A 26,061-nucleotide genomic window follows, 5' to 3' on the forward strand; every position below is an offset into this window, starting at 1 on the left:
AGGTCACATTTTAGCACTTTATACATGGAGTGGATGGATGATAGCATCTGGCTCCCAAGACAAGACCGTACGATTCTGGGATCTCAGAGTACCTAGTTGTGTCCGCGTTGTTGGAACAACATTTCATGGAACTGGTAAGGTTATTGATGATGAAGCCAAGAAAAAATCCTTACCATGGTTGGCCAGTAGAGTTGCTGCTTGGAAAATAGAGTTCTGTGCATAAATATTTGAAAAAAAATTCACATAAATTAACTTATGTTCACAAGGTATAAGGGCCCATTTCAGTAATAGCACCCTGGATATAGAAAACACGGAGGTGCGGCTGTGCCACTTTTCAGCTTTAGGTGCCAGCTGTAAACCCTCCTTTTCAATCAGACATTTTGGTGTAGGGGAATGCCCTCTATAAAACTTTCACACATTATAATTTACTATGTTGCTGATTTAATTTTTTTAACTATTGACTGCTGCATGTGTTGTTGTAACCCACCCTATTGTCTTTGGATGAAGAGAGGGACATCAGATTTTAAAATGAGTAAGTGCAAAGGCTAGTAATCCTTCTAAAATTCATCTGATACCTTTTATCAGGAAAATAAAGAAGAGAAGAAGAGTTTGGATTTGATATCCCGCTTTATCACTACCCAAAGGAGTCTCAAAGCGGCTAACATTCTCCTTTCCCTTCCTCCCCCACAACAGACACCCTGTGAGGTGGGTGGGGCTGAGAGACTTCAGAGAAGTGTGACTAGCCCAAATTCACCCAGCAGCTGCATGTGGAGGAGCAGAGACACGAACCCGGTTCCCCAGATTAGGAGTCTACCACTCTTAACCACTACACCACACTGGCTCTGATTGCCAGCTTTTAAGGATCCATGGGGTTAGGTCCATTTCCTGTCTCATACTGGTATTGAAAATTGTTTTTTAACATACAGAAGAACTTGCTTGAAACATTAACCATTGCAGATCTGCAATGATAAACAACCATATCTGCAGTATTTATCTAAAATTAACAGTACAAGCAAACAATTAAGTGATAGTACAGTTAAAAAGATTTATTAATATAATATCATCTATGTACATGTGGTCCCCCCCGCAAAGGAACAGGTATGGAAAGCCCCTGCCCCAAGGGACTTAGAACCTATAATAAACGTAGGGAAACAGAAGAAAAGGCAGGCATGCACAGGCAGGGGAAGAATAATGCTTTGGCTTAGTTACAGCTCCCCTGGTCCCTATGCTGAATTGTATCAGATGCCTGGAAATGCATCTACCTTTATTCTGATCTATATTTTATAATGACTTCATAAAAAATCTTTATTGTAAACAACACACATACATTACCTAGAGAAATGGTACTGATTTCATTTATGGGATTTCTCCTTGCAGGCAGTGCTGTGGCATCAGTAGCTGTAGATCCTAGTGGTCGTCTTCTAGCTACAGGCCAGGAGGATTCCAGCTGTATGCTGTATGATATTCGTGGAGGGCGAATGGTGCAGAGTTACCATCCTCATTCCAGTGATGTCCGTTCTGTCCGCTTTTCCCCTGGGGCTCATTACCTTCTCACGGGTTCTTATGATATGAAAATAAAAGTGACAGACTTGCAAGGTAATTTAACTGCTAAATCAGCAATGAAATAACAGGGAGTTTTCATTTTTCAGATAATTTCATGGATTACCAGAAGGCAGAGAAAGAAATAGCATGGGTAGCTGCTGCTTTAAACTTTACTACTTCCAAAAAGTATGAAGTGGGATTTGTGAGCAAGATCTGTTTGCCTCAGAAGGCTTCTGAAGCCCAAGGTGGTTGTTACTATTGAGACCTGCAAGTTCTTTACACATTGGAATTATGCCGAATTACTTGGGAGTAAGTTCCCCTCAATTCAGGAGACATGTGTAGCCTTGTGCTGTAAAGGTAGAAATGGGGAAAGAAGAACAAATCACCTGTGCTGCTTCTTTCACTTCCCCTTGGCAGCATATGAACCAACCTTCATGAATTACTGAGTTATCAGGATACGATGTAAAAGTTGTTGTAAATGCAATCTAAAGTGAAGTGAATAGTGATTCTGTAAAAAGTTCATGTAAACAATAATAATTCTATTTCTTTTTCACAGGGGACCTTACCAAGCAGCTCCCAACTATGGTGGTAGGGGAGCATAAAGACAAAGTGATTCAGTGCAGATGGCATACACAAGATCTTTCCTTCTTGTCATCTTCTGCAGACAGAACTGTAAAACTCTGGACCTATAATGGCTAAAGTGTAGTTTTTAAGCCTACAGATAAAGCACACACATTTAAGACTATTGGAACATTCAATTAGGCATTAAAAAGAGCAGCATTTGATCAGGAAAGCATCTCATGGAGAAGAGATGTTTCCCTTCAGTTACCTGATTGCTAGGAGGTGTTGGTGTGTGATAGTATTATTGTTCAGTGCTTTCCATGTGATCTCATGCTGCTGTGACCTATCGTAGTCTTGTTGCCGAAGTCTGTTGAACAAGCTCTTGCAATGTCAATGTGCACTCCAAAAGACTAATTATGTGTTTACAGTTTAGTGTTTATTGCATTCTCTGGTCTTTGCCTCTATGACTATTTTTTCCCCTACAGGAATAAAAACCGATTCATAATTAACTCAAGTTCATATGAAATATCGCTAGGTCCACACAAAATAGATTTTTTGAAAACAACTAGTTTTGCTGTATTCTACACCATTGCTTACATCACATCTTAACTAGTGGTCAAATTTGTTTTGCATCAAAATTTCATGTTTTGATTTTAGTATCTATAATTATGAACTTTAAAGGTGGTTAGGTAGTGGCTGACTCTTGATCACAGTCCATTAGGTATAATATGTTGGTTTTTAACTGGGATTGATTGTTTTTATTGGATGTTCTACACTCTTAAGCTTTAGGTGGGAAAAAAGCCTATTGGTTTGCTGAAGAGATGTTAAAACTTTTGAATGCAACAAAATACCTCTTTGTAAGGTACCATAGGAAAGAAAGCATGCAGTTGGATATGGTTAGTAACAGTAATTTTAATAACTACAGCCACGATCCCTCAAACCCTCATACACATATGAGAGAAAACTATGCAGCTAGGAATTTCTCTGAAGTTTCTATCAGAACAGATTGTATTGCTGAAGATTTTAATATATATGAAACTGAGAAGTAGCTTGCTATTGTAACTGTGCAAATGACTATGATGAAATCTTCAAAGCAACCTCTGGCTGCACATGCTGTTTCTCTTGTGTGTGCATGTAGAGTACCATATTAAAGGCAACAGCATGGCTTGAAATGCCAAGTCTGCATGATAATGTAAAAGTAAATGATTTCCCAGTTCAGAGGCTTATTTGAATTTTTTTAAAAAATTTCTTGCACTGTCTATATAATACAGAATTACAAATTTATTTCTAAATATCTTTAGAGTATTATGTTTTATGTATTGTTTATATTTTCATATTGTACAGTTATGCTTTTAAATTAAATTCTTAAATATTTAGGTTATTTATTTTAAGTACAGTTAAGATTTGGTTCTTAAATTATGTGCACTGTAGCAAGACCTTTTTAACTATCATAAAAAGTTGAGGTTACCATAGAAATGTATATGTGCTTTAAACTCAATAAAGACTTTGACACCCAATAGGGAGAAATTATTTGGGCATTTCTATGCTCAAAGATGTCATACATTAATTATTATATGTTGCACTAAGGATGTTGTTCTAAAACAAGGAATGGGAAAATTTTAAAAATATTGCTCCTGATCTCAATTAAGGTAAATGTGTTTTCAATTAGTCTTGTGCATGTGGCTACTCCTCTTTCAGGGCTTTCTAGATTGCCAACTCAATGAGTGTGCTTGGGTGGCTTTCCTTCAGGCAGGGAGGAAAATACCCACATATTCCAGAGGTCTTAATGCCTATTTCAAAGTGGGCAAGGGCCATTCTAAAAGAACAAGGGAGGTGTTTATGGTGAGCTCCCACACCTTTTTTCCTAGAAAAATAGCAATATTAACTGACAGTTCCTGATTTTTTCAGCTTGTCTGAAAATCTGAACTTGTCCAATAATATTAACGTACAAATTACAACCACAGTTATAATTTGGTACAACACACAGGTACCAAAGTTCCCGTGGGAGATATTGTATAGGTGTGTATAGAAAAAGCATAAGAAACCCTATCGAAGGGAGGGATTTCCAGTGTGTATCACCTAACCATACCCACCTTTGTGGATGGCAGGATCTATAATGCATGTGGATTGAAAGCAGCGAGTTGTAAACAAGTATGCATAATACCTTATTCAGATACCTGTATATGGTTTCACACTTTCAACAGGTAAGTGTGTATGCAGCTTAAGTCTCGGGTTACTTAACCTTCCAAAACAAAACAAATATTTGCAACAAGGCAGTAGGAACATACACTGGCAAAGGCATGCACTTCCCTGACAAATAGATCATTAACAGGAAAATTCAGGAGCTAAACCTGAAATTTTCTTAATCATTTAACATATATTTGCATGCTGCTGTTGTGACCCAACTTAGATCAGGCTGCAACTCTCCCAATCCACTAGTTGGAAAACCAGTGCATGACAGGATTTGTTGTTGTTGTTTAGTCGTTTAGTCATGTCCAACTCTTCATGACCCCATGGACCAGAGCACACCGGGCACTCCTGTCATCCACTGCCTCCCGCAGTTTGGTCAAATTCATGTAGGGGGGTGCCTAAAATCTTGGCTGGTCTATCTAAAAGTTATACTATAAAGGCAATACACTTAAAAACAAACAAACTATACAGCTTAAATGAAGCTTGAGGATGTGACAATAGAGGGAAGTTAAATAATTACTATCAGTGGGTACTTCTAAATTAAAGCGGCTTCCCGCCAAAGAGGACAGGGCTACTACACTTTTCGGCCGTTTTGTAGTATTGTACACCAGCTGCAATTCCGCCCGGGTTTCGCAGAACCATGGAGTTGTAAGGGACCCTCAGGACCAACCCCCTAGTACAATGTAGGTACAGTATCTCAACAAGCGGTTTCCCAGAATCCCATCCAATATGAAACCACACCGGACCCTGCTTAGTTTTGCAAATAGGCTAAGCAGTGTTATTGCAGTCGGACACGACTAAACGACTAAACAATAACCAGTAAAACCTAACAGTTTAAGAACAAAAGCACTCTAAATCGAAATAAGATGCAGTACCTTTGCTTTTGCACTCTGGCTAGAACTGCCCTCTCTTTTGCAGCACAACCCCGCGCGCGTAAAGGCAAGAAAGCCCTGCCGACCTAAACGGTGGAAACTTAAGTATCCCAACCTCGCCGCCGCCCTATCACGCGGCTAGTATCAGAGCGCCCGCAGCAGGCGAGCCAAGTCGACCGCCGATCGAGAGGCGCAAGCTAAGGAAGCCGCCGAGCGCTAGACCGAGGCGGATGACGGCCGAGCGCGCGGATCCGAGGATGCGCGGTTGGGCCGAAGCCGCCGGAAGTTGCGAGGCGGCGGCGGGTCCGTTGCCTTCGTTCGCTTGTTTTTAAAAGCGCGAGGAACCGTTGGCGGTTGGCGAAGCGAATCCCTCAGGTGGAGCGCGCGCGTTGCTAATGCGGCGGAGGGGGAGGGGGTTGTGTTTCCGTTGATTGTGGGCGTGGTGGTTTCCTCAGCTTTCCTCCGTCCGTTGCCTCTTTCCCTCAGGCGGGGATGCCCCGCTAGCCAGCGGTTGTGGCTTCGGTCCTCCTTTTTCGTTCTCCCCGCTCCCCCCGGGCCTGGATGACGAGGCATTTTCCCTCTCCAGGGTTGTCGTTCCGCCTTCCCCTTTTCATTTCCCCCCCAAGATGGTTGCACGGCGTCTAATGCGGGCGAGAAGCGTTTTCCTTCTCAGCCAGGCAGGCAGGCATGGGTGTGGGCGGGAGTCTGACACTCCCACCTGGTTGTCGCCGCTTTTCAAAGCAGCAGCTTTCCTTTTCGGTGGCGGTGGCCAACCCTATCCATGGTGTGGGGGGAGGAAAAGACAAATCCCTGTGACCCGTGCTATTTTTATAGAAAAAGAGGAGCCGGATATCCCCATGAATCTCCCTTGTTCTCTTATAATGGCAGTGGCGCCCACCTGAGAGGTGCCGGAGTTGAGTTCGGGCGGAAAAAGCCCTGCCTCTGTGACTCAAAGGTATGTGGGGTTTTTTGCGGGGGGGGGAGTAAATAGCAAAAGAATCTGGGCCCCAGGATTCAAAATGCGGGGTTAAATTCACTCCCAAGAGGCAGATGTTCCCTTGCGCTCTGGGCAAGCAGATGGATCAACCCCCCCCCCCCAATCTCTTGCGCTCTGTTGGCCAGACTGGGGAGAGCCCCCCCCCAGGCTGTTGAGATGGCCCGCACGCCGAGCTGAGAGGTGTGGGTTTTTTGTAGCAATAACCAACACATCTGTGGTCAGGCTTGGGTAATATGACTTAAGTTTAACTGGAGCTTAATACAGCTTGTTTTTATCAGATTTGCCTTTGTCCATACATATGCTAGAGTTTCGCAACCATGATTTAGGGTAAAGTTTACTAGACTTTATGACGCTCCTTTGAGTGTGCAACCTCAGACTTCCACACATACTAGTTCTAATCTAATCTAATGTTCATGTAAAATTATGCTGCAGATCAACTTTTTGAAGGTGTTTGGAAGCTAAGCAGATATAATTTAATGGGGCCTGCAAGAGATAACTCTCGAGTTACTTGTATAAAGGATAGGGTGCAAGTTTAACAAGTAAATTAAGTTATATTGCTATGTTTCTTAACTAGAGTAACCATATGGTATAGGCAAATTACCTTGAATGCTCAGCACTAAATAGTTAAAATTTGTCCCAGAGGATTTTGATTCTGCTAAAACCATCAATTGTGTTTTGTGACAGATGATGCTAGTTCCTTTGATACTGTGTGTAATCCTGCTGATAGGAGGGAGCGAAACTCAAAATGATGACTGGGTTGATCCAACAGACATGCTGAACTATGATGCAGCTTCAGGAACCATGAGAAAGCCTGATAAGGTACACATTTTGAATTTGAGTTGATGCCCTCTGAAGAACCTGCTTACCATGGATGTCTGGATTGCCTCCCTTACAGGACACATACTGTAACAATTTAATGAACCTAGAGTTGAACATTGTTTTTTCTTACTGGAACGATTCCATTTTACCATAATGATCAACCTTTTAGTTGATAGGGGTGTCTTACTGAGCTCTGACTGCACCTTTAGAATCAAACAGAGTATGGTAATTACAAAAATGGGATTGGAAGGAAGTAGTAGTTGGTTGATTTTGAAGGCTGCCAAATTCTCTTTCACATTTCATTGGTATTTTCTTTTTCATTTGTTTTTGAAAAAAATAGTAATCTCTGAATGCTCTCAGTTGCACATGCAGTACCATGTGAAAGGAGGGCTTGGGGTAATTCTCTATGCACATCCTGTCATGAGTGCACAGATTGTGGTTTTGAATGGGATACTGGGCAGCTTCTGCTGGGATGGGACTCCCAGTGAATATGGGAAACCCATCAGTATGCGGATGATACCCAGCTCTACCTCACTTTTAAATTGGAACCAGTGTAGGTGGTGAAGGTCCTGTGTGAGTGTCTGGAGGCGGTTGGAGAATGGATGACGGCTAACAGATTGAGGTTGAATCCTGACAAGACAGAAATACTGTTTCGGGGGGACAGGAGACGGGCAGGTGTGGAGGATTCCCAGGTGTGCAGACTGGGAGTCATTTTGGACTCACAGCTGTCCATGGAGGCGCAGGTCAATTCTGTGTCCAGGGCAGCTGTCTACCAGCTCCATCTGGTACGCAGGCTGAGACCCTACCAGCCCGCAGACCGTCTCGCAAGAGCTCTGGTTATCTCCCGCTTGGACTACTGCAATGCACTCTATGTGGGGTTACCTTTGAAGGTGACCCAGAAACTACAACTAATCCAGAATGCGGCAGCTAGACTGGTGACGGAGTGGCCGCCGAGACCATATAACACCAGTCTTGAAGGACCTACATTGGCTCCCAGGACGTTTCTGAACACAATTCAAAGGGTTGGTGCTGATCTTTAAAGCCCTAAACAGCCTCAGCCCAGGATATCTGAAGGAGTGTCTCCTTCTTTCAGCGCTGAGGGCCATCTGGCAGTTCCCACACTGCGAGAAGCGAAGTTGCAGGGAACCAGGCAGAGGGCCTTCTCAGTAGTGGTGCCTGCCCTGTGGAAATAAACAACTATGACTTTTAGAAGGAAAGGAAATAAACAACTATCTGACTTTTAGAAGACATCTGAAGGCAGCCCTGTTTAGGGAAGTTTTTAATGACTGGTGTTTTACTGTGTTTTTGATATTTTGTTGGAAGCTGCCCAGAGTAGCTGGGAAAACCCAGCCAGATGGCTGGGGTATAAAAAAATAAATTATAATAATAATAATATATTATGAAACTTGTATCGCACCAGTTGGATTTACACAAAATACCATTGAGCTGTGAAGCCAATAAATAAGAGGGAAAATACATTTTGGTTAGCATATTTATACTACAAACAATATAATTAGTTAAATTGTTTTGTTGATATTATTTCTTGTTCATGCATTCAGCAGCAATGAGTAACAAATTTTGTTGAGTTCTCTCTTTTATTTGTTTACTCTTTTGCCAATAAATATGCAAAATGAAGCAACCATATTGATATGAGATTTTTGGTCTATATATTAATTACAGTAGAAAGATTAAGAAATGCCTATGATTATAGTTACTGCAGGTAAACCAGGATGATTCTGAAGATAAGAAAGTTCCCCAAAAATCAGTGGTAGAAGAAAATACTGTGGATGTTTCCATGTGCCAAAAGCAACTAGATTCTTTAATTCTTAAGGTTTGTTTGCATGTATTTAATTGTTTGCTTCATATTTAATTTATTGCTTTATTTATGAAAATATTGTTCACATATTCTTTTCATAAATTCAGATCTTGTTGGTCTATCACAGGCATCCCCAAACTGCGGCCCTCCAGATGTTTTGGCCTACAACTCCCATGATCCCTAGCTAAGAGGACCAGTGGTCAGGGATGATGGGAATTGTAGTCCAAAACATCTGGAGGGCCGAAGTTTGGGGATGCCTGGTCTATCACCTTCACAGGAAATATATTCCTGGGTAAGCATTCATATTGATAGGTGGTGGTAAAAATCAATACTCTTATTTAACTATTTGGTGCACAATCCAATTTTATTTAAATCAGTCAAGAGTTTCATTGTTGACATCAACAGGTACAGATTTGTACATTTACAGCACAATAATCTGCACGACTACATACAAGTTAGTCCCATGGAGTTCACTGAGACTTAACTCCAGGTAAATGTGGGATTGCAGTATGAGTGCCTGCAAGGCAGTATTTATTATTGTATTATTAGCTGCTATGTAGAGTCGAGCTACTATGAAGATCTACCACAACAGCCCCTGTATATGCAGAAGATCGGATGTAGAAACATAGACTTCTCCTTGGGACATTGACCTTTGTTTATAATAGGCATGTATAGTTTTTGACCCACCAAGCTGAATCTGGCTCACCAGCTATATATCGTAAGCTGCCAGTTGCTTGATAACTCTATATTTCAGCAGACATCAAAACAGGGTGGATTTGATTTAAATCAAACTGATTTAAATCACTAGTCAGTAAGGCTTGATTTAAATCGTAGTTTTCTACATAAAGACTAATTCTTTCTGGTTTAACTTTAATATGCAAGTAGATTAAGATTTTTAGAATAACAACTTTTCATATTAGTTTTTTATCCCCAGTTTAATAGGTTAATCATTCATATTTGGACAACTTTACTGTTGTACTTAGGAAGGAGAAAAATAATCATTAATAACAATTTAAATAATTTATTCAACTGAAACAATAACATTACAGCATATGTTATTTGTTTAAACAAACATCCATGTTTGTTAACTAATTTGGCTAAACAAAAACAAAAAATATATATTTTAAGAAACTTAGACTGTCAGCCCAGCCTACACATGAGAAACTTAAATACTGTCTACTCCAAACAATCAGAAAAATATTGTTTCTATTCTGTTCAGTGAACTTCTTGAAACTTAGCACTGAAGGGGTTGTTTCTGTATTCATAGGTTTGTAGAACAATAGGATTAAGGTCTTTTTCTCAACTCTGTTCATGTTATAACATTTTTGCTGTGAAGAAGAGGCATGTGATCTCTGTTGAGTCAAATTCAGTTTTGAGAACTGCAAAAGTAAACCAAGCATCTGTGATAATATCTTGTAGGCAGAGAAACTGCCCAATAATCTTACAAAAACCTCTGGAAGAGCATGACATTGTGAATGGATTAATGGGATTTATTTACCCCAAAAATTAAACATATACAACCTTAGTCTACATAATTTAAAAACTAATCTTTATTTCATGATGGAACAACCTTTGGATGGTAATATATTTTCCTCAAAAGGCATTTTATTTTAAAAAATCCGATTTTTTTGATTTTTTTAAAAAAAATCATTGATTTTTATCCACCCTGCATCAAAAGCATGAAGCTCATTATGCACCTGTTAGCTGATGGGTCACAAGTCTCATTTTTGAAATAGGTTTCAATACTTGTCTGGAGTCTAATCTCTTGAACAGATCTTGAACTGTGTTTTTGGGATGCTTTCAGCAAGTAGATTTGAATTATTAAAGTCCAGAGTGCCTCTGCAATTGATGAACCTTAGCCTACATGTGAACATTAGCCTACGTGTTAGTCTAATCAATATACACACTTCAATGAATTATTGCTTGGCTAAAGCATTGTCTGGCCACAGTATACGTATTATATACTACATGAATTAAGATTGGGAAAATGTGATATTGAAACACTTTATATTTGCAGCTTGAAGAATATGAAAAGAAAGATAAAGCCAAGTTATATGAAAGCAATAGCATCCATGTTTTCAAGAGATATTTGAATAAGATTTTAATTGAAGCTGGAAGACTTGGTCTTGTGAGTATCTGAATAAACTAACATTCTTATTGTTATATACATTCGCTCATTTAAAGATTAAAATATATTATTAGAAGTGTCTATGAAAGCAGCATGTATATTGTTAAGATGGGGAATAGTAAGTATGTCATAGAACCCAACCATGTATTTATTCATTTTTTCCCTTATTTTTACTTTGCTTTCATGTGGCTAACAAGTAATCTTACATAAAACCAACATCCTATATACGTGGATAAAATGGGTTTGGTTCTCTAGGCTTATATAGACTTTGTCTTGGGCAAAGTCTCCTAGAGGTGCCTTTGGGGCTGAACTGTCTGGCCCTCAGGATTCTTCCCAGGCAATGCTTCTTTCCCAGGCCACACCCCTCACCAACCCTGCTCTACCCTTTTCTCAAGTGCTTTGGCTTAACTCGATTGTCTCATTGAGCTGTGCTAATGCTGCGTGTGTGTGTGTGTGTTTGCTTGCTTGCTTGCTTGGATGGTGGAGAGATATGTATAAACCTCTTAATGTAGCCAACTGTAAAAAAGGTAAGAGTCATATCTGTTGCTCTACAGTTCCTACTTTTTGCCTCAAACCTTACCCACCACTGCCATGCAGTCCCCAGAAGGTTTCCCAGGAGGAATGCTGCCCTTGGGCTGCAAAAGGTTTCCACAACCAGTCCTTGGCCCCGGGGTTGGTTTTTTGGGTTTTTTTTTTGGTAATAACCCCTGACCTGGGACTTCTATAACTATTAGGTTTGATATATGATTTTCACAGAACTCCCATCTTCTGTTGATACTGTACATCAACAGCTTTATCTGTGAATCTGGGTAATAGGTTTGATCAGGGTCAGCCCACCCATGAGGTAAGGTGAAGCGGCTACCTCAGACAACAGGACCCACAAAGGCAGCACATCTGGTCTGCAAGGAATGCATTACCTGCTATTGTCGATGTAGATCTTCACTTGCCCCTTCTTCCTTGGCAGAGCAGGGGCTACACCATTTTGTGGTTTGTCTTAGGAGCCAAAATGTATTGGGCTTGCCCTGGTTTTGAGACTAGAATAGGTGAATGTGTACTTAGAAAATATTAAACAGAGAAATCACAATCCTAATTATGGTCTTATCTGACAGACTAGTCCTTGCACAGCAGCTTACATGCATTTAACTTGTGAGCATTCAGATTTACACGCTTGGCAAAATATTTTTCTTTTAATGGAAAGGGGGGAGCATCTGGAGAAAAAGACTAGCAGTCCCACCCACCATTGAACCATTTTGGCTTTAGGCGTAATCCCCAGAATGTAACCACATAAACTGTATACTTTGCTTTTTGACGTTGTCACTACAGCAGTCAGTCAGTGTGATTTAGTAAGGCTCTGCTTAGCTATGATTAACAGTCAGATTACTTTGTTATTATTTGCAAGAAATGTCAGTTTCCAATTCAACTGTGTTGTTTTTTAGCCTGATGATAACACTGGAGATGTGCATTATGATGCTGAGATTATCCTTACAAGACAGACATTTAATGAAATCAACAGGTTCCTTAATGAAGAGGGCTGGAAATCAGCTGCTTTGGATGATGCACTCAGTGATATTCTGATTAACTTTAGGCATCATCATGCTGAAGTTTGGAAATGGAAGTTTGAGGACACATTTGGGGCTGACGCATATAATGTCTTTATGGTAAGATAATTTTTCTGCAGTAAGGTGTTTTTCTACAGCCAATAGGTACCTCGCTTGGACCAGACAGAAAAAGATAAAACCTATATGCAGTGCTTTGTCCCACTGAAGGCTGAGTGTCTTTTAATGTTTTCAGGCAGCAGTAGTAGGTCAGGACTGCTTAATTTGTGATCCAAATTCCAGCCCATTAGCCATGAATGCTTTCCTACCATGAGTTCAGCACCACATTTATGTCTGGGTGTGCAAAAATAAAGGGATATGAATCAGTTCAAAATTTGTAGCATTGTCTTGAGTGCAGCTTCATGGGGTATGTACTGCAAAAGTCTAAAGTAACTGTTTGTTGCATAAAGTAACCTTGTTTGTTCCTTTTTCTCCAAGGAGGTCAAGGTGTTACACATTGTTTCCCCCTTCTTCAATCCCCACAACAACCCTGTAGGCCAGGCATAGACAAACTCCAGCCCTCCACATGTTTGGGACTACAATTCCCATCATCCCTGACCACTGGTCCTGTTAGCTAGGGATGATGGGAGTTGTAGTCCCAAACATCTGGAGGGCCGGAGTTTGCCTATGCCTGCTGTAGGCTGAGAGTGACTGGCCCAAGATCCACCAGTGAGCTTCGTGGCCGAGTGATGATTGAATTGCATCTGTTTAAATTTCAGTTCACATTTGGATGCCATCAAGCTATTGTAAATGAAAAGAAGTTATAGCTGTTAGAATATGAAGTTTAATAAATGTTCACCAACACGATAATGGTTCCACATTGATCAGTTTTACTTCAAGAAACGAAAATGAGGCTGCTGCCACCCCACCCCATAATCCTTTTAATGCATACTGCTCATGATTCCCTCAAGCAGAAGCTGAATGGAAGATTTGTCTGTTATCAGATAAATGTTTAAAATGCTTCACTGCTAAAAATGTAAGTTCCTCCCATTTTAAATGGCCTTGGCTTTTATAATTATTTTGCAATTTATCTCTTTTTCTCTTGTTTTCTAAAAGGTACTTCTGTGTTTAGTGTGCATTTCAGTAATAGTTGCTACGGAACTATGGACACGCATTGGTTGGTTTACACAGCTCAAACGTGTTTTATTCATAAGTTTTCTCATCAGTTTTGGGTGGAACTGGATGTACCTATATAAGGTAAACAATTATTAGTGTTTATTAAGTAGTAATGGGGAAGTGGATATCAGTGTGCCCTGGAAATACAGAAAATATTGTGCCACTTACAATTTAGCTCAGTAACTTAAATCATAACAGGGCTCAATATAAACTCAGGCTACCACACTTGCTACCCTTAAAACATAAAATGTTCTTATCTTGCACATTTTGATATTGATCCAGTAATAATCAGGCTATTTGGGGACACTTGTGCAAAACTTTTAAAATGTGTCAGATTCGTTCTCATTACAGTCTATTGAGATTGGCACATTGGTCTTTCCTTCTCCATGATTTACTAGCAGTTCAGTAGTTTTGAACTTTTCTTGTTCTGTGTGCCAATCTTATAAAATTAACAGTGTGCTGCAGCAGGTCCAATAGACTCTTTCCCCTCTGCTATTTTTCAGTAATCTTATGGCTCAGTCACAGAAAGAAGAGTGCTTGGCGTCAAGAGCCATATGTGTGCAATCTGTTTTGAGTAATCATATGTTTTAAGAAGTAGACTTTTAATAGCTTTGAATTATGCATTTTATTTTATATGAAAGTTGCAGCCGCAATTGGAAGTATATTAGTTGGATTTATTTATATCCTGCTTTTAGGATACGAATCCTACCAAGACACTTTACAAGTAACATCATATTGCATTAATACAGTACAAAAATAAATAAAATAGTAAGTCATAAGGAGCTTCCCACAGGCTCTTTGGAAAAAGATGGCAGTGGGATTTTCATCCACTTTTTAAAAAAAGATTCCAAAATGAAATTGATTTAACAATTTTGTTAAATTGTTAAAATCCTTTTGTTTCTGTTGTAGGTAGCCTTTGCTCAGCATCAAGCTGAAGTGGCAAAAATGGAAAAATTTGATACTGTATGTGCTGAGAAGATCCACTGGAGTGATGGTCTAATAGGTGAGGTGTTTTTGTTTTGCTTGCTAACTTTCCATGTCAGATTTCCTTCTCGGTAGTGGCACCCGCCCTGTGATGCCCTCCCATCAGATGTCAAGGAAATAAGCAACTATCTGACTTTTAGAAGACATCTGAAGGCAGCCCTGTTTAGGGAAGTTTTTAATGTTTGCTGTTTTGTCGCTTTATTATTATAATTAATATTCTGTTGGGAGCTGCCCAGAGTGGCTGGAGAAACCCAGCCAGATTGAGGAGGGGTTAAATAAATTATTGCTTGTTTGATTTAGTAAACATTTAAGCTTATATTTAAGATTGGCTCTAAACCCTACACAAATCTGGAGTGGAGTACCTAAGACGGTTGGATGGCTCCTTGTATGCCTCCTTCCAGCAACTTCTGCTTCTAAGCTGTTGCCAAACATATTACTTTGTTTTCCTTTGGTTAGTTTTGTCTAGACATCTAAGGACCTCCATACACATTGCTCAGGCTTGTGTTCCGGCAAGGTCACTTCGGTGCTGCTAATGCAGAGGTTTGGCTTCACCCCTGGCTGCGCACTGTCTCTCAACACAGACAGATGCCAACAACACATTTCTGATATTGCTGATTTTCCTCTCTGGGTCACTTCTTCCTTGTGCCAATATAATGATTCAAACATAATTATTCCTGAAACATTGCATTTCAACTTGCTTAGTTGGGCTGTGTCATTCATACAGCTGGCTCAATGATAATCTTCTGAAATGAATCTCTTTCCTGGTGGTAGATTCATTTAGTATAATTGTCAGGTAGATGTGCTCCTTGAAATATCTACAGAAGACATATTGCCTGCTTGTTGTTGAGCCCAAACTAGTTTTTTAACTATAGACTAGGGTCTGGTCTGCTGAACATCTAAAAAAATGACAGAGAAAGGCATTTTAGTGACACGAAGGGGAATGAAGACATAAATGAATTCTGGAGAAGTTCAGCATCACCCTTGGCCTTTTCAGCCCATTGCACTCTTCTAGTGCTTCTGCTAAACCAAATAGCCATTTGGGAGAAGAACTGAGTGATAATCTAGGTTAGCAAACTTCTAAAAACGTTTGTCTCCTACACTCTCCCATGGTAGGGCTAGGAGAAAAGGGCCTGGGGAAGAGAATACCAAGGGAAAGTGACAAGTTTCTCTGTATCTGTTACATTTTACTTATATACCTAATCAGAACAAAACAGGACTAAAAGCAAATAAATAGGACTAAGTATTTGGCAGCAGACCAAGGTATGGATACTTCCTCCTCTTGAGGAAAGAAAGCACCATTTGCCATTTGTTTAGCCCTTTTACCATTTTCCCTCCCCTATATTGCTTACCTAAAAAGGTAAAGGTAAAGGACCCCTGACAGTTACTGTAAATCCAGACGCGAATGACACTGGGGTTGCGGCACACATCTCGCTTTACTGGCCGAGGGAGCTGACGTTTGTCCGCAGAGCATTTTTCCGGGTCATGTGGCCAGCATGGCTAAGCCGCTTCTGGCGAAACCAGAGCAGCACACGGAAACACCATTTACCTTCCCGCTAGGGCAGTACCTATTTATCTACTTGCACTTTGACGTGCTTTCAGACAGCTAGGTTGGGAGGAGCTGAGACTGAACAACAAGAGCTCACCCCGTTGTGGGAATTTGAACTACCAACCTTCCGATTGGCAAGCCCTAGGCTCAGTGGTTTATGCCACAGCAGCCAAATACCAATCTGGCAGGTTGGGGGTGGATGTGTTCCATTCTGCAAATTGTGCTTCAGCCATGTCTTCCACTCAAGACTGGACTTACCACCAGTTTAGCAAATATACATTAAAATACCCTGAGTGTTGGTATAAATATTAGAAAATCATTTCTTTCCAGGTCTTGTATCATTTCCTCTGATAAGACAAGTATATATAAGTGTTTACATCCTCCTCACTGTCTATATATGACTTCTTATTACACACTGAAAACATCTGTTTTGTTTATTTATTTATTTATTTATTTATTCATTCATTCATTCATTCATCCTTACAGCCAAAATATACTTGCTATTTTTGTGGTTAGTTGTATGACTTGTTGCTTTTTAACTATAGAATGGTTTAGAAGCTCGATGACGTTCCAAGATGATCCTTGTCAAAAGTATTATGAAACCGTATTAGTAAATCCTATTTGGCTTGTTCCTCCAACAAAGGTATTCTCTATTTCTAACCGACTCATTTGTATTTTGTTTGATTCTGACAGCTTCACTAGCATTCTAATTTTACTTTCTGTCTGGTTTTAGGCGTTGGCTGTTACATTTACCAATTTTGTAACGGAGCCATTGAAGCACATAGGTCAAGGAATTGGTGAATTTATTAAAGCACTCATGAAAGAGATTCCATTGCTGCTACATATTCCTGTGCTAGTGATCATAGCAATAGCAGTTTTGGTATGTACATGCACAGACACATGAGGTATCCAATGCTGCACACATGGATTAGAAATTGTGAAAGTAGATACAACTAGCAATGGACTTGCTCAACAATTTAACACCAGTAAGACTAAGTAAAGGTACAATTAGCCACTTACCTGTGAGTGATAGACAAGGTAGTTCCAGAAATAGCATCTTAGTTCTAGCACAATTGTTTGTGCAAGACGAGGCAGCTGTGATTGTATAATGATGCTCTTTCTAGTCCTAAGAAAGAAGTGTTACAAGCTAAGGAAGACTTAACTTGTTGACATCTACAGCTAATATTTTGGGGCCTAAATAGCAATTTCTTTTTCAAGGATAGTTTAATCTTTCTCCATAGTGAAGTATTCTAGAACACAAAGGAACAATTAAATTATCCATATTTAAAGATTTATGAAATAGAAAATTTGATTATTTAACATGAATGCCACAGCAGTAGTACATAATTTGGCATTTTCTGTTAGGTGGACTGACTAAAAGTAAATTGTTAATACTCATTTATAAAACTCTATTCTAATCAAATATGAATATAAGTAAGCCTAAGAATTTAATTCTCTGTTACATAGGGCAGTTACAGAAACACTATTTCCACTATGACTAAAAATAGTTGATAATGAAGAAAATCTCTTGAAAATTTTATCTTTTAGTGAATATATAGGAACACAGATCTTGAGGATCCTATTTTCAAAACAAAACAATGTTAAAAGGAGGAGTGGAAACAAAGTTTGTCAGAGTACTTACAAGGGTGTCTCTTCTGTAGGGTTTCTGCTTTGGGGCTGGAAGCTCAGTGAATGCGCTAAGGATGTTAAGCTACTCAGACAAGCAGCCACCTCCAGCACTTCCTCCAACAGATAAACAGCCGCCTGCGCTTCCCCCAAGGGGCAAACAGTTGCCTCCTGCACTTCCTCCAAGGGATAAACAGCCGCCTCCTGCCCTTCCTCCAAGGACCAGAGCATTACAAGAACAAATGCTACATCTGCAACCAAATGATGCAGGTGAAAATGGTGTCAACATTATAGAAAATATGGAGAATATGTACAATATTTACTCCATCAAGAGAGGACCTTATGACAGAGGAGATGCTTCAGTAAAGGTAATATTTAGGTTTTGCAATCAGGTGATGTGTTATATATATTGTTGTCCAGCAGCCTCCCAGACTAAGCAAGTGGAGGCAGTCTCTGGCATTGTGTTGTAGAACCTAGGACTATTTCCATACTGAAACTGCTCTTGCTGTTCTGACTCAGGACTTCATGTGATGAAAGAAGCTAGACGCTGGCTGGAGCACAAAGGGTGGAAGTCCCACTTCAAAGATTACCAAACATGTGCTAAAGCACATAATTCTGCCTGCTGTGGAAATGAAAGTGGCTCTGTAGTGAGCTAGATGCCATGATTGATGCTGTCCTAAGTGAAGTTTCCATCAAGCCACATTTTTTGGGATCATTTTCAGTTTTTTTAGCTGGATGGCATTGACAAGGTGCTTGTGAGTCTGCACCCAAAAAGATGCCCTTTGGACCATTTTAGTTCATGGCTGTTTAAAGCTAGCTAGAGGGGTGCAACTAGATAGGTTCGTGGTGTGATGAATGCATCTTTTCATGAGGAGGTTATGCCAGACATCTTGAAGAAGGTAATAGTACAGTATAGTCATTCCTGAAAAAAACCACCCTGGACCCTGTGCTATTTAACAACAACTGCCTAATCACAAATACCTTGAGTGTCATGGTGACGCAGCTGCAGGCGTTTCTGAAGAAATCAGGTTATCTAGATCTGGAACTGAATCTGCCTTGGTCACCCTAATGGATGACCTCTGTTGGGAAAAGGACAAGGGAAGCATGACCTATGGGTGCCACAGGGCACTCTGTCTCCAGTGCTATTTAACATCTACATTAACCTGTTGGGAATGGTCATTAGGAATTTTGGACCAAGCTGTCATAACTACATTCATGATGCCCAGTTCTATGCAATTCCTGACTTGAGAATGGCCAAAAAAAGCTGGTGTCTGGTGTCTGGATATAGTGGTGGACTGGATAAGGGCAAATAAACTGAGCCTGAATCTTAGCAAAATGGAAGCTCTGTGGATGAGTAGTTCCTGGGTCCAGGAAGTTGGTAATTTGCATGCCATGTTCTCTCCTGTTTGAGAACTATACTCTTAGGAGATGTATATGGGAATTAAACAATTCAGTTTGGAATCTTTATTGCAAATAATGAGAAAAAGAACTCAATTTTATGTACTGTAATTATTAACGCAGGAGGTTTAATCTGCTTTAAAAACAATTCTTTACAGGCACCTCAACTACCAACTAGGGATGCACTAATTTTGTAACTGCCTTCTAAAAAACACCTTAACACAATTTTCACCTAAGAGTAACAAAAACAGCAAATAAATTTAAAGCAAGACTAAAATCCTAACAAAATAGACACTTATGGTAGACACTCATTTATCCAGCTGGGAAAGCCAGTTGGAACAAAACTGTTTACAGTTGTTTTAATGCATGGAACTAACTTTATTAAAACGTGTTAGGTTTAATAAGATGTATAGTGCACTTAAACATGTCTACTCGGAAGTCAGTCTCATTCAGTTCAGTGAGACCTAGCTGGGGGTTTGTAGCCTTATTTAATGACCTTGATTCACCTTGTTTTTTCAGTCTTCAGAAGAAGTAAATTCACAAACAGAAACAGAAAAAAAGAACAGTGAAGACTGTCCTGTAAGTTGATAGATAATATGTTGGGCGGGGTACTAAATGAAACGTCTTAAGAAAAACACTTAATTCCTAGTATGTTTGAATATCAAATTGATATTATATTTTTTACTTAATAGATGTTTCAGACTTATTTGTAAGAAACTTTTCTCCCTTGGGTGTTGGATGTCTCCTGTAGCTTGAAGCCTGGAAACCCTATGACATAACAGATTTTGTCAGACCTCACTTTGTTTTCTGCCTTTGCTTGGAGCAGGCCCAGTTGATTGTCTCTTTCTGAAGTTTCTCTGTTTTCTCTCTCGGACCTGCTGTCTTTATATGCTCCTTCTGCTTATATCCTTTTCTGTGGTCATAGTTCTGTTTTATATTAAAGGGAGGAGTCTTTCAGTCTCCACAGCTTTTTTACTGCCTTTCCCCTGTTATCTACCGTATCTGTTTATCTCTCTGATCACTACCTTTTTTATCAAAGGGCAGAAGAGCTTTTGTTCTCTGCTATCTAGTTTTATTCTCTATCTTACTTTAGGCATTACAAATACTTTATTAAGCATTACAAATACTTTACAGTATTAGGGATTACAAATATAGCCCATCATAAAACATCCATATATAAAAATTTAAAATATATACAAGTAAACAGCCATGTAAAAATATGTAATAATGAGGGTTTGCATTGGAGTTTCTTCCCGCTAATAGTGCCATTCACCACTCAGAGATACTATTGATAAAAACTCAGCCACCCTTGCAGTTACTTCCAGGTTAATGTCATACAGATAGAATCTGATATTTTCATTGTGCCATGATGTTAAACTACCCAAAAAATGCAATAGCATGCATTTGCATAGTAGCTGGTTGTACAATGGACAGTAGAAAAGAATATGTTCTACTGTGTCAGGCACATTCAAAAAACATCCGCAATGTCTCTGCTATCTTTCCCTCTGAGCTCTAAACTTCTGGACTCCTTTTCCTCCTCCTTACCCAACTGAATGGGCTTGGCACTTTTTGAATATTCACAGGGCTGTCAAGATACATACATAGAATGCACACATTCAGGCAAACAAGCACACTATTTCCCTCTTTTCACCTGACCACTTTAGGCAATAAGGTTTCTAATTCCAGCAGTGCTCGATGGATTAAAGCCTGTATTTCATTGGTTTATGAGACACTACACATTTTTATACCAGGGCTGCAGCTGCTGCACCTTTCTCCATAAACACCCCATTCATAAAATATGGCAAGCAGCCATGTTGTCCATATGTAACACTTGTACTTATCACTATGAATTATACCCATTTGTTTCAGAGGGGGTATAGCTTTTGCAAAAAAAAAGGTACTTCAACAAGCCATCTCTCATATGTAGACAGCCACGTGGCTCTCCCATCCACATTACACCCACAGGAAAAAGTAATGTTGGTCTTAGCATAGAAGGTTGTTCTCATTGAGAGTCATTTGTGTCCCCTTTAGTGGTTTTTCTTTGTCCAGTTTTGTTTCTGTGCATCAGAGGGCTCATTCACAGAATGGAACCGAGGTATGACAAAATCTGTTGTTGCAGGGTTTAGAGATAATGGCCAAATCTCACTTAAGATAAATACATATATCCAAAAAGGACCACCTTTCACAGTAAGACCGTTACTAAAATAACAGATTGAGATACCCCATTAAAGCTGCAATCCTATATCTGAGACAGCCCCATTGAACTCAGTGGAACTTCTGAGAATATTTGTATGGGATTGCACTGTTCGTATTTTTCGTTGATTTTTGATGACCTAATACTGTTCCACAAATTCAGCAATATGTTACTTCTTGCAGAGTGGATTAGATACCAAACCAGGTGATCAAGCTACTGATAGAATAGAGAACAGCACAGATCAAAGCCTGGTTGAACTGGACAGACCTAGCCGCATAGAAGAATTTACAAGAGGCAATGAAGATGAAACAAAATGTAACTTTAAAGAGGACAGGAGTGTGCAGCAAGAAGTTCCGGATATAACAGGATGTAAGAAGAAAGAGAGCCGCTCATGTGAATTAGAAGAACCCACAGAGAAGATTGTAGAACATTTGAGCTTTACTGTAAGTTTTTAAATACAGTATATTTTGTGTATCACAGAAAGGGGATGTACATCTCAGCCAATTCTGCCTTTCCTAGTGAGGTAGCATTGTTGAGCAAACACAGAGGTCTTTTCCTTGTTTGCCTGCTGCAGAGGCTGGAAAGACCTGCACAGCAACGCCAACAAAGAAGCAGTTTGAGCACTTGCTTTATTATCTGCTAATTTGATAATAACAATGTTACATTCTAGGCTGCATAATTTTGCCTACACTCAAACAGGGTGTGGAGATTTAAGAATGCACTCTCTTGCCTTATTTCATCTATTTATATAGCCATTTTCAAAACCTCGGTAAATGCAGGCAAATTTATTTATCAAATTCAGAGAATGTAAGAATGTGTCACATCTGAGTTGAAGTCTTAAATCATTTAGATATCTGATTCCTACTAGAATCAAGCTTAGTAGACAAATGCTGTTTTATTCAGACTTAAGATCAAAGGATTATATCCAACTAAGTTCTACTTAAGAGTAGTCCAATTAAAATGAATGGATCTAACTGTTGAGTATCGTGAATGTTTGATCTTTGAGTTGTACTATATTGAATATTTAATAACTTAAGGGAAGGGTAAATTCTTTATTGAACCAATTAGAGCATGCAGACTGAAACACCCAAGCCACTTCCTTAGCATTAGACACATGCTATACAGTATTTGAATTGTAGAACAAATGATTTGAAGATAATAAGAGTTATAAGACATAGTAGAGACAAACTAAATGTGAAAATTAGCATAGACAAGATGTTCAGGGTTTGTGTTTTTAGTACTGTGAAGCTTGAGCATCCAACATGCTGTTGGTAGAGGATCTAAGAGTATTATTTTAATTAAAATTTATACTGCACTTAATCCACAGATCACAGAACGGTTCACAGCCAAAAAATACAAAATTAAAGCCCAAAATATATAATAAAAACAGGAACAAAAACAAACCAATAGCCCCATTCCCAGTGCACATATTCAACAACTTTCTGTAGTACTGGAGGTTATAGATCAGTGTTTCTCAACCTTTTTTGGGCCATGGCACACTTGTTCCGTGAAAAAAATCACGAGGCACACCACCATTAAAAAAGTTAAAAAATTTAACTCTGTGCCGCCCTATGACTGTAAGAAACACTTGCCAAATATTGCTTTCCGGCGGGTTAGTGGTGTGTATTGGCGGCCGCCAGGCTCGTTTGCACTGAGCTTTGGGAAAGAGGAGGAGAAATATTGCTTTCCGGTGGGTTAGTGTTGATTATTGGCAGCCGCCAGGCACGTGACAATGCAAATCGCCCTTCTCGTCGCCGCACGTCGCGGCACACCAGCCAGCGTCTGAGAAACGCTGGTATAGATGGTAACCTTATGACCCAGTTCTGTGCATATTTGAGAACAAGCCCTACTAAATTCGAGAAATGGTGTGTAGGATTAGTTAGATTCTTTGGTAAAAACAGCTGCCTAGAGCGATTTGCCCAAGTGTGTTTAATGGGAGTCTGACAGCATTCTTTAAAAGCATCTTGGCCATGGTGGAAGGTGATATTAAGCTGAAGAAAGGGGCAGCAATGTTCTGCTTCAGTTTCCATTACCAATTCTAACCAAAACTCATTTCCATGTCAAATTTAAATTGCATGTGTGCAAACATAAATGCATCTGGAGTGGAGGGAATAGGGAAGGGCTAGCTGGGGTAAAGGTTGGCATAGCAGTGAGCATTGGCCTCCTATACATTTAAAAACAATGGCACTGTAGTCTGGGTTTGAAGACGTCATAGTTTTATCCTTCTACCATTACAAAAAGTATCAGGATAGTGGCTTTGCCTGTTGCAGATTACTAAATATTTGACTCCACACTGGAACAGAAATTAAAAATAATCTGAAAGGTTATGGTTTGTATGCTTCTCATTTAAATCTTCTCATTTACAGGAACAAAATCAGAGGAACACTGCTTCCTGATAGACCTCCTAATACCAGGCAAATCATTATTTTTTATGCCTCTGCTAACTAACAAATGTTCATGAATATACTTTTGTCAGTTTTCATTCTTATAGTACTTGTTTGCATATTAGGTATCAGGCATTTTTTTTCTCGAAGACCTAAATTTTATTTATAAAGCACCTTTGTTTCCATACAACAGCTTCCAACACATTTTGGAATGTAAGCCTAAAAGGGACTCTACTGCTAAAATGCTTTTAAAATTTGTGCAAAAACTTCTGTGGGAGGGTGTAGTTTCAATAAATATACACAGCATATTCTAAGTTTTTTTATAGTTAATATTTGCCAACTCTTACAAAATGTTACTAATGAAATTTCTTTTATATTCGTATCTGTAGCAGCTGTTATTTAGGTTCAGCAGGAGAACTTTTATTTAGCTGTGACTTTCCCCTACCCCAAAATCGAGAACTAATTTTTACCAGGGGTCATGTATTTGCATGAGGAAGGCTTGAACATTGTGTGGAGAAGGAATGTTGGTTCATACTTAAGTTCATGTTCTTCAAAGGTAGGAGAATAACCTCAAGTGGGTTGCTCTTCCCTGTCCCTAGGTCGATAGGACCATGCAAAGCAAGCTCTCTGACAGAGAGAGCACATCTTCAGCCATAACAGTCCTGCAATCTAGCCCCCACCCCACCCACCAAAAAACAAAACAAAACCCAGTAACAGACAGGAAATAATGGAAGAAGTCTCTTAACAAATGGGAGTAACAAATAACTAGAGTAGCCGAAAAAGCTCCAGGGTGGGTAGGAGATAGGACCTTACCACAAAAGGAACTTATCTGAGTTAAGAACCAACTGCATTCTCTTTGGATCAGTTCATTTACTTACAGACAAAACAGCAGGTTTAGCTAGTATGAAAATATTTATTTTTCTCCTGTGTTTTTTTTGTTAAAAAAACAATGTAATACTTGTCAATTGTTTTGGAACATTCTATACTTCTTAGATGTTAAAAAACCTTTGAGGTTAAGTCTAGAGTTTTCCTATTTAATTACATAATTTTAGCTGGATTTTTTTTCATAAGCTCTTGTGAAAAGTACCTTTAAACACTAAACCATACGAAACAAAAAAATATTTACAGAGAAAATTGAAACAGTGCTCTATAGAGCTTTTTACAAACATTTTTAGATATGTTTTTTTCAAGCTGTGGCAGCAGTAACTGTACCATAAACTTTTCCCCTTAAAGGCATTGTTTCCTGTTTTATTATTTTTTAAAAAGGAATTCCAGTATTACAAATTCATCTGTTTCTCTTCGGTGTGCTTTTGAAGAAGTCCATTAATTAGAATTTGCCCTCTTCAAATCAGAGGGTAGAAAGACTCTCTGTTCATCCATTCTCTTCCCTTGGGATCTCAAAATAAGGCTAAAGAAATCTTCATCAGGTACAGTTGGTCCTTTTGTGTTGATTGGTGGTGGTGCACATCTCTGATCATCTAGTCTAGAGCCCTAAAATCAAAACAAAGTAGGACAGGAGTTACAGGTAAAATCCACTGTTTAATCATTCCACAGTTCAATTCATCTTGTTTGCCCATGTTAAACCTATTAAAAGTCATAACATTCACATTTTGGCAGAATATTGTCAGCTATGGTTTCCTGTCCTTTCCCAGCAGAAACAGCATATACATTGCGTGTTCCTGATTGAATATTCACTCAGAAGCAGTACTATAGCACTACTGTCTGTTCCTCCAGTGACAAAGAAAGTAAAGAATTGTGGTGGGTTGTTTTGATTTGGTAACATGGTGGCCAACTTGAAGCTGGTTAAAAGATTTCGTAGACCAAAATCCTGGAAAAACTATTTTACTTCCACAGCAAATACACTTGGAAAACAAGTGCTAGAAACATTTGGAAAATCTTAAGTGATAGGATGTGTGTTTTTGAACCTGTCAGTATGCTATTCTTCATTGTTACTGTTGGATAACAATGTGGTGAGTTTCTTGTTCTCATTCTTTATATTTATAATATGTGAAAAACCAATAAAAAGTACAATAAACAATAGCAGGTAGCCTGTCATTTCGGGTGGTGGGGGTGGGCTTATAATTGGAAATATTGCTTAGAACAAGTTTGTGATGCATATTAAAGTCTGTAATCCAGTAAGTCTCTACCAGTGTTTCCATGGGTGTGGGGAGGTTGTCTCATACAGGAGAAGAATGGATGCCAGCTAAAAGAATAAAGGTCTCGTCTTGCATCTCATCACACTTCTCAACCAGCGCAATGAACTCTACCCGAGTGTAGCATTAATGGATACAGA

The 26,061-nt window shown here is 39.3% G+C and overlaps 3 protein-coding genes and 1 long non-coding RNA gene across 18 annotated transcripts in view; 2 read left to right on the forward strand and 2 right to left on the reverse strand.

The window, feature by feature from the left end:
• The window catches only part of WDR47 (WD repeat domain 47), a 41,561-nt gene extending 36,021 nt beyond the window's left edge, over positions 1-5,540 (forward strand). For 4 of the 5 annotated variants that reach the window (XM_035123205.2, XM_035123206.2, XM_035123209.2 and 1 more), the window contains 3 exons: positions 3-134; positions 1,378-1,596; positions 2,099-5,540. In XM_035123205.2, the coding sequence (XP_034979096.1) occupies positions 3-134; positions 1,378-1,596; positions 2,099-2,241 (494 nt within the window). In that variant the 3' untranslated portion in view covers positions 2,242-5,540. Of the gene's footprint in view, positions 1-2; positions 135-1,377; positions 1,629-2,098 lie in introns of those variants that run through there. The other variant, XM_035123207.2, reaches the window with a different exon arrangement.
• On the reverse strand, positions 78-5,291 carry LOC118088963 (uncharacterized). The gene is made up of 3 exons (XR_009557867.1): positions 5,169-5,291; positions 1,333-2,027; positions 78-213 (listed from the first exon to the last, which is right to left on the reverse strand). It is a non-coding gene; the product is annotated as an uncharacterized LOC118088963 (long non-coding RNA).
• Positions 5,415-25,792, forward strand: CLCC1 (chloride channel CLIC like 1). 4 transcript variants are annotated; one of them, XM_035123221.2, is made up of 14 exons: positions 5,415-5,540; positions 6,000-6,120; positions 6,847-6,981; positions 8,693-8,812; positions 10,815-10,925; positions 12,362-12,583; positions 13,577-13,717; positions 14,546-14,639; positions 16,712-16,809; positions 16,900-17,046; positions 17,828-18,160; positions 19,710-19,769; positions 21,567-21,827; positions 23,751-25,792. In XM_035123221.2, exons 3-14 carry the CDS (start codon positions 6,847-6,849, stop codon positions 23,778-23,780), a joined length of 1,752 nt encoding a protein of 583 aa, XP_034979112.1. In that variant the 5' UTR covers positions 5,415-5,540; positions 6,000-6,120; the 3' UTR covers positions 23,781-25,792. The 4 variants fall into 4 exon arrangements, with proteins under 4 accessions (XP_034979112.1, XP_034979113.1, XP_034979115.1 ...); XM_035123222.2 differs by having other exon boundaries at positions 5,431-5,540; positions 6,054-6,120; XM_035123224.2 differs by lacking the exon at positions 6,000-6,120 and having other exon boundaries at positions 5,460-5,540.
• The window catches only part of GPSM2 (G protein signaling modulator 2), a 34,612-nt gene continuing 33,588 nt past the window's right edge, over positions 25,038-26,061 (reverse strand). For all 8 annotated transcript variants that reach the window (XM_035123215.2, XM_035123216.2, XM_035123218.2 and 5 more), the window contains one exon: positions 25,038-25,259. In XM_035123215.2, the coding sequence (XP_034979106.1) occupies positions 25,092-25,259 (168 nt within the window). In that variant the 3' untranslated portion in view covers positions 25,038-25,091. The remainder of the gene's footprint in view (positions 25,260-26,061) is intronic.

Source organism: Zootoca vivipara, chromosome 7, assembly GCF_963506605.1.
Source record: "Zootoca vivipara chromosome 7, rZooViv1.1, whole genome shotgun sequence".
In the NCBI taxonomy this organism is placed as follows: domain Eukaryota; kingdom Metazoa; phylum Chordata; class Lepidosauria; order Squamata; family Lacertidae; genus Zootoca; species Zootoca vivipara.

What these genes read in the sequence shown, in the direction of transcription:
- CLCC1 (XM_035123219.2), top strand. Translation starts at nt 5,947, where the DNA reads ATGGTGTGGGGGGAGGAAAAGACAAATCCCTGTGACCCGTGCTATTTT. An exon ending in TCATAGCAATAGCAGTTTTG is followed by an intron (nt 17,047 to 17,827) that starts GTATGTACATGC and finishes TCTCTTCTGTAG; the next exon opens with GGTTTCTGCTTTGGGGCTGG. An exon ending in TAGAACATTTGAGCTTTACT is followed by an intron (nt 21,828 to 23,750) that starts GTAAGTTTTTAA and finishes TCTCATTTACAG; the next exon opens with GAACAAAATCAGAGGAACAC.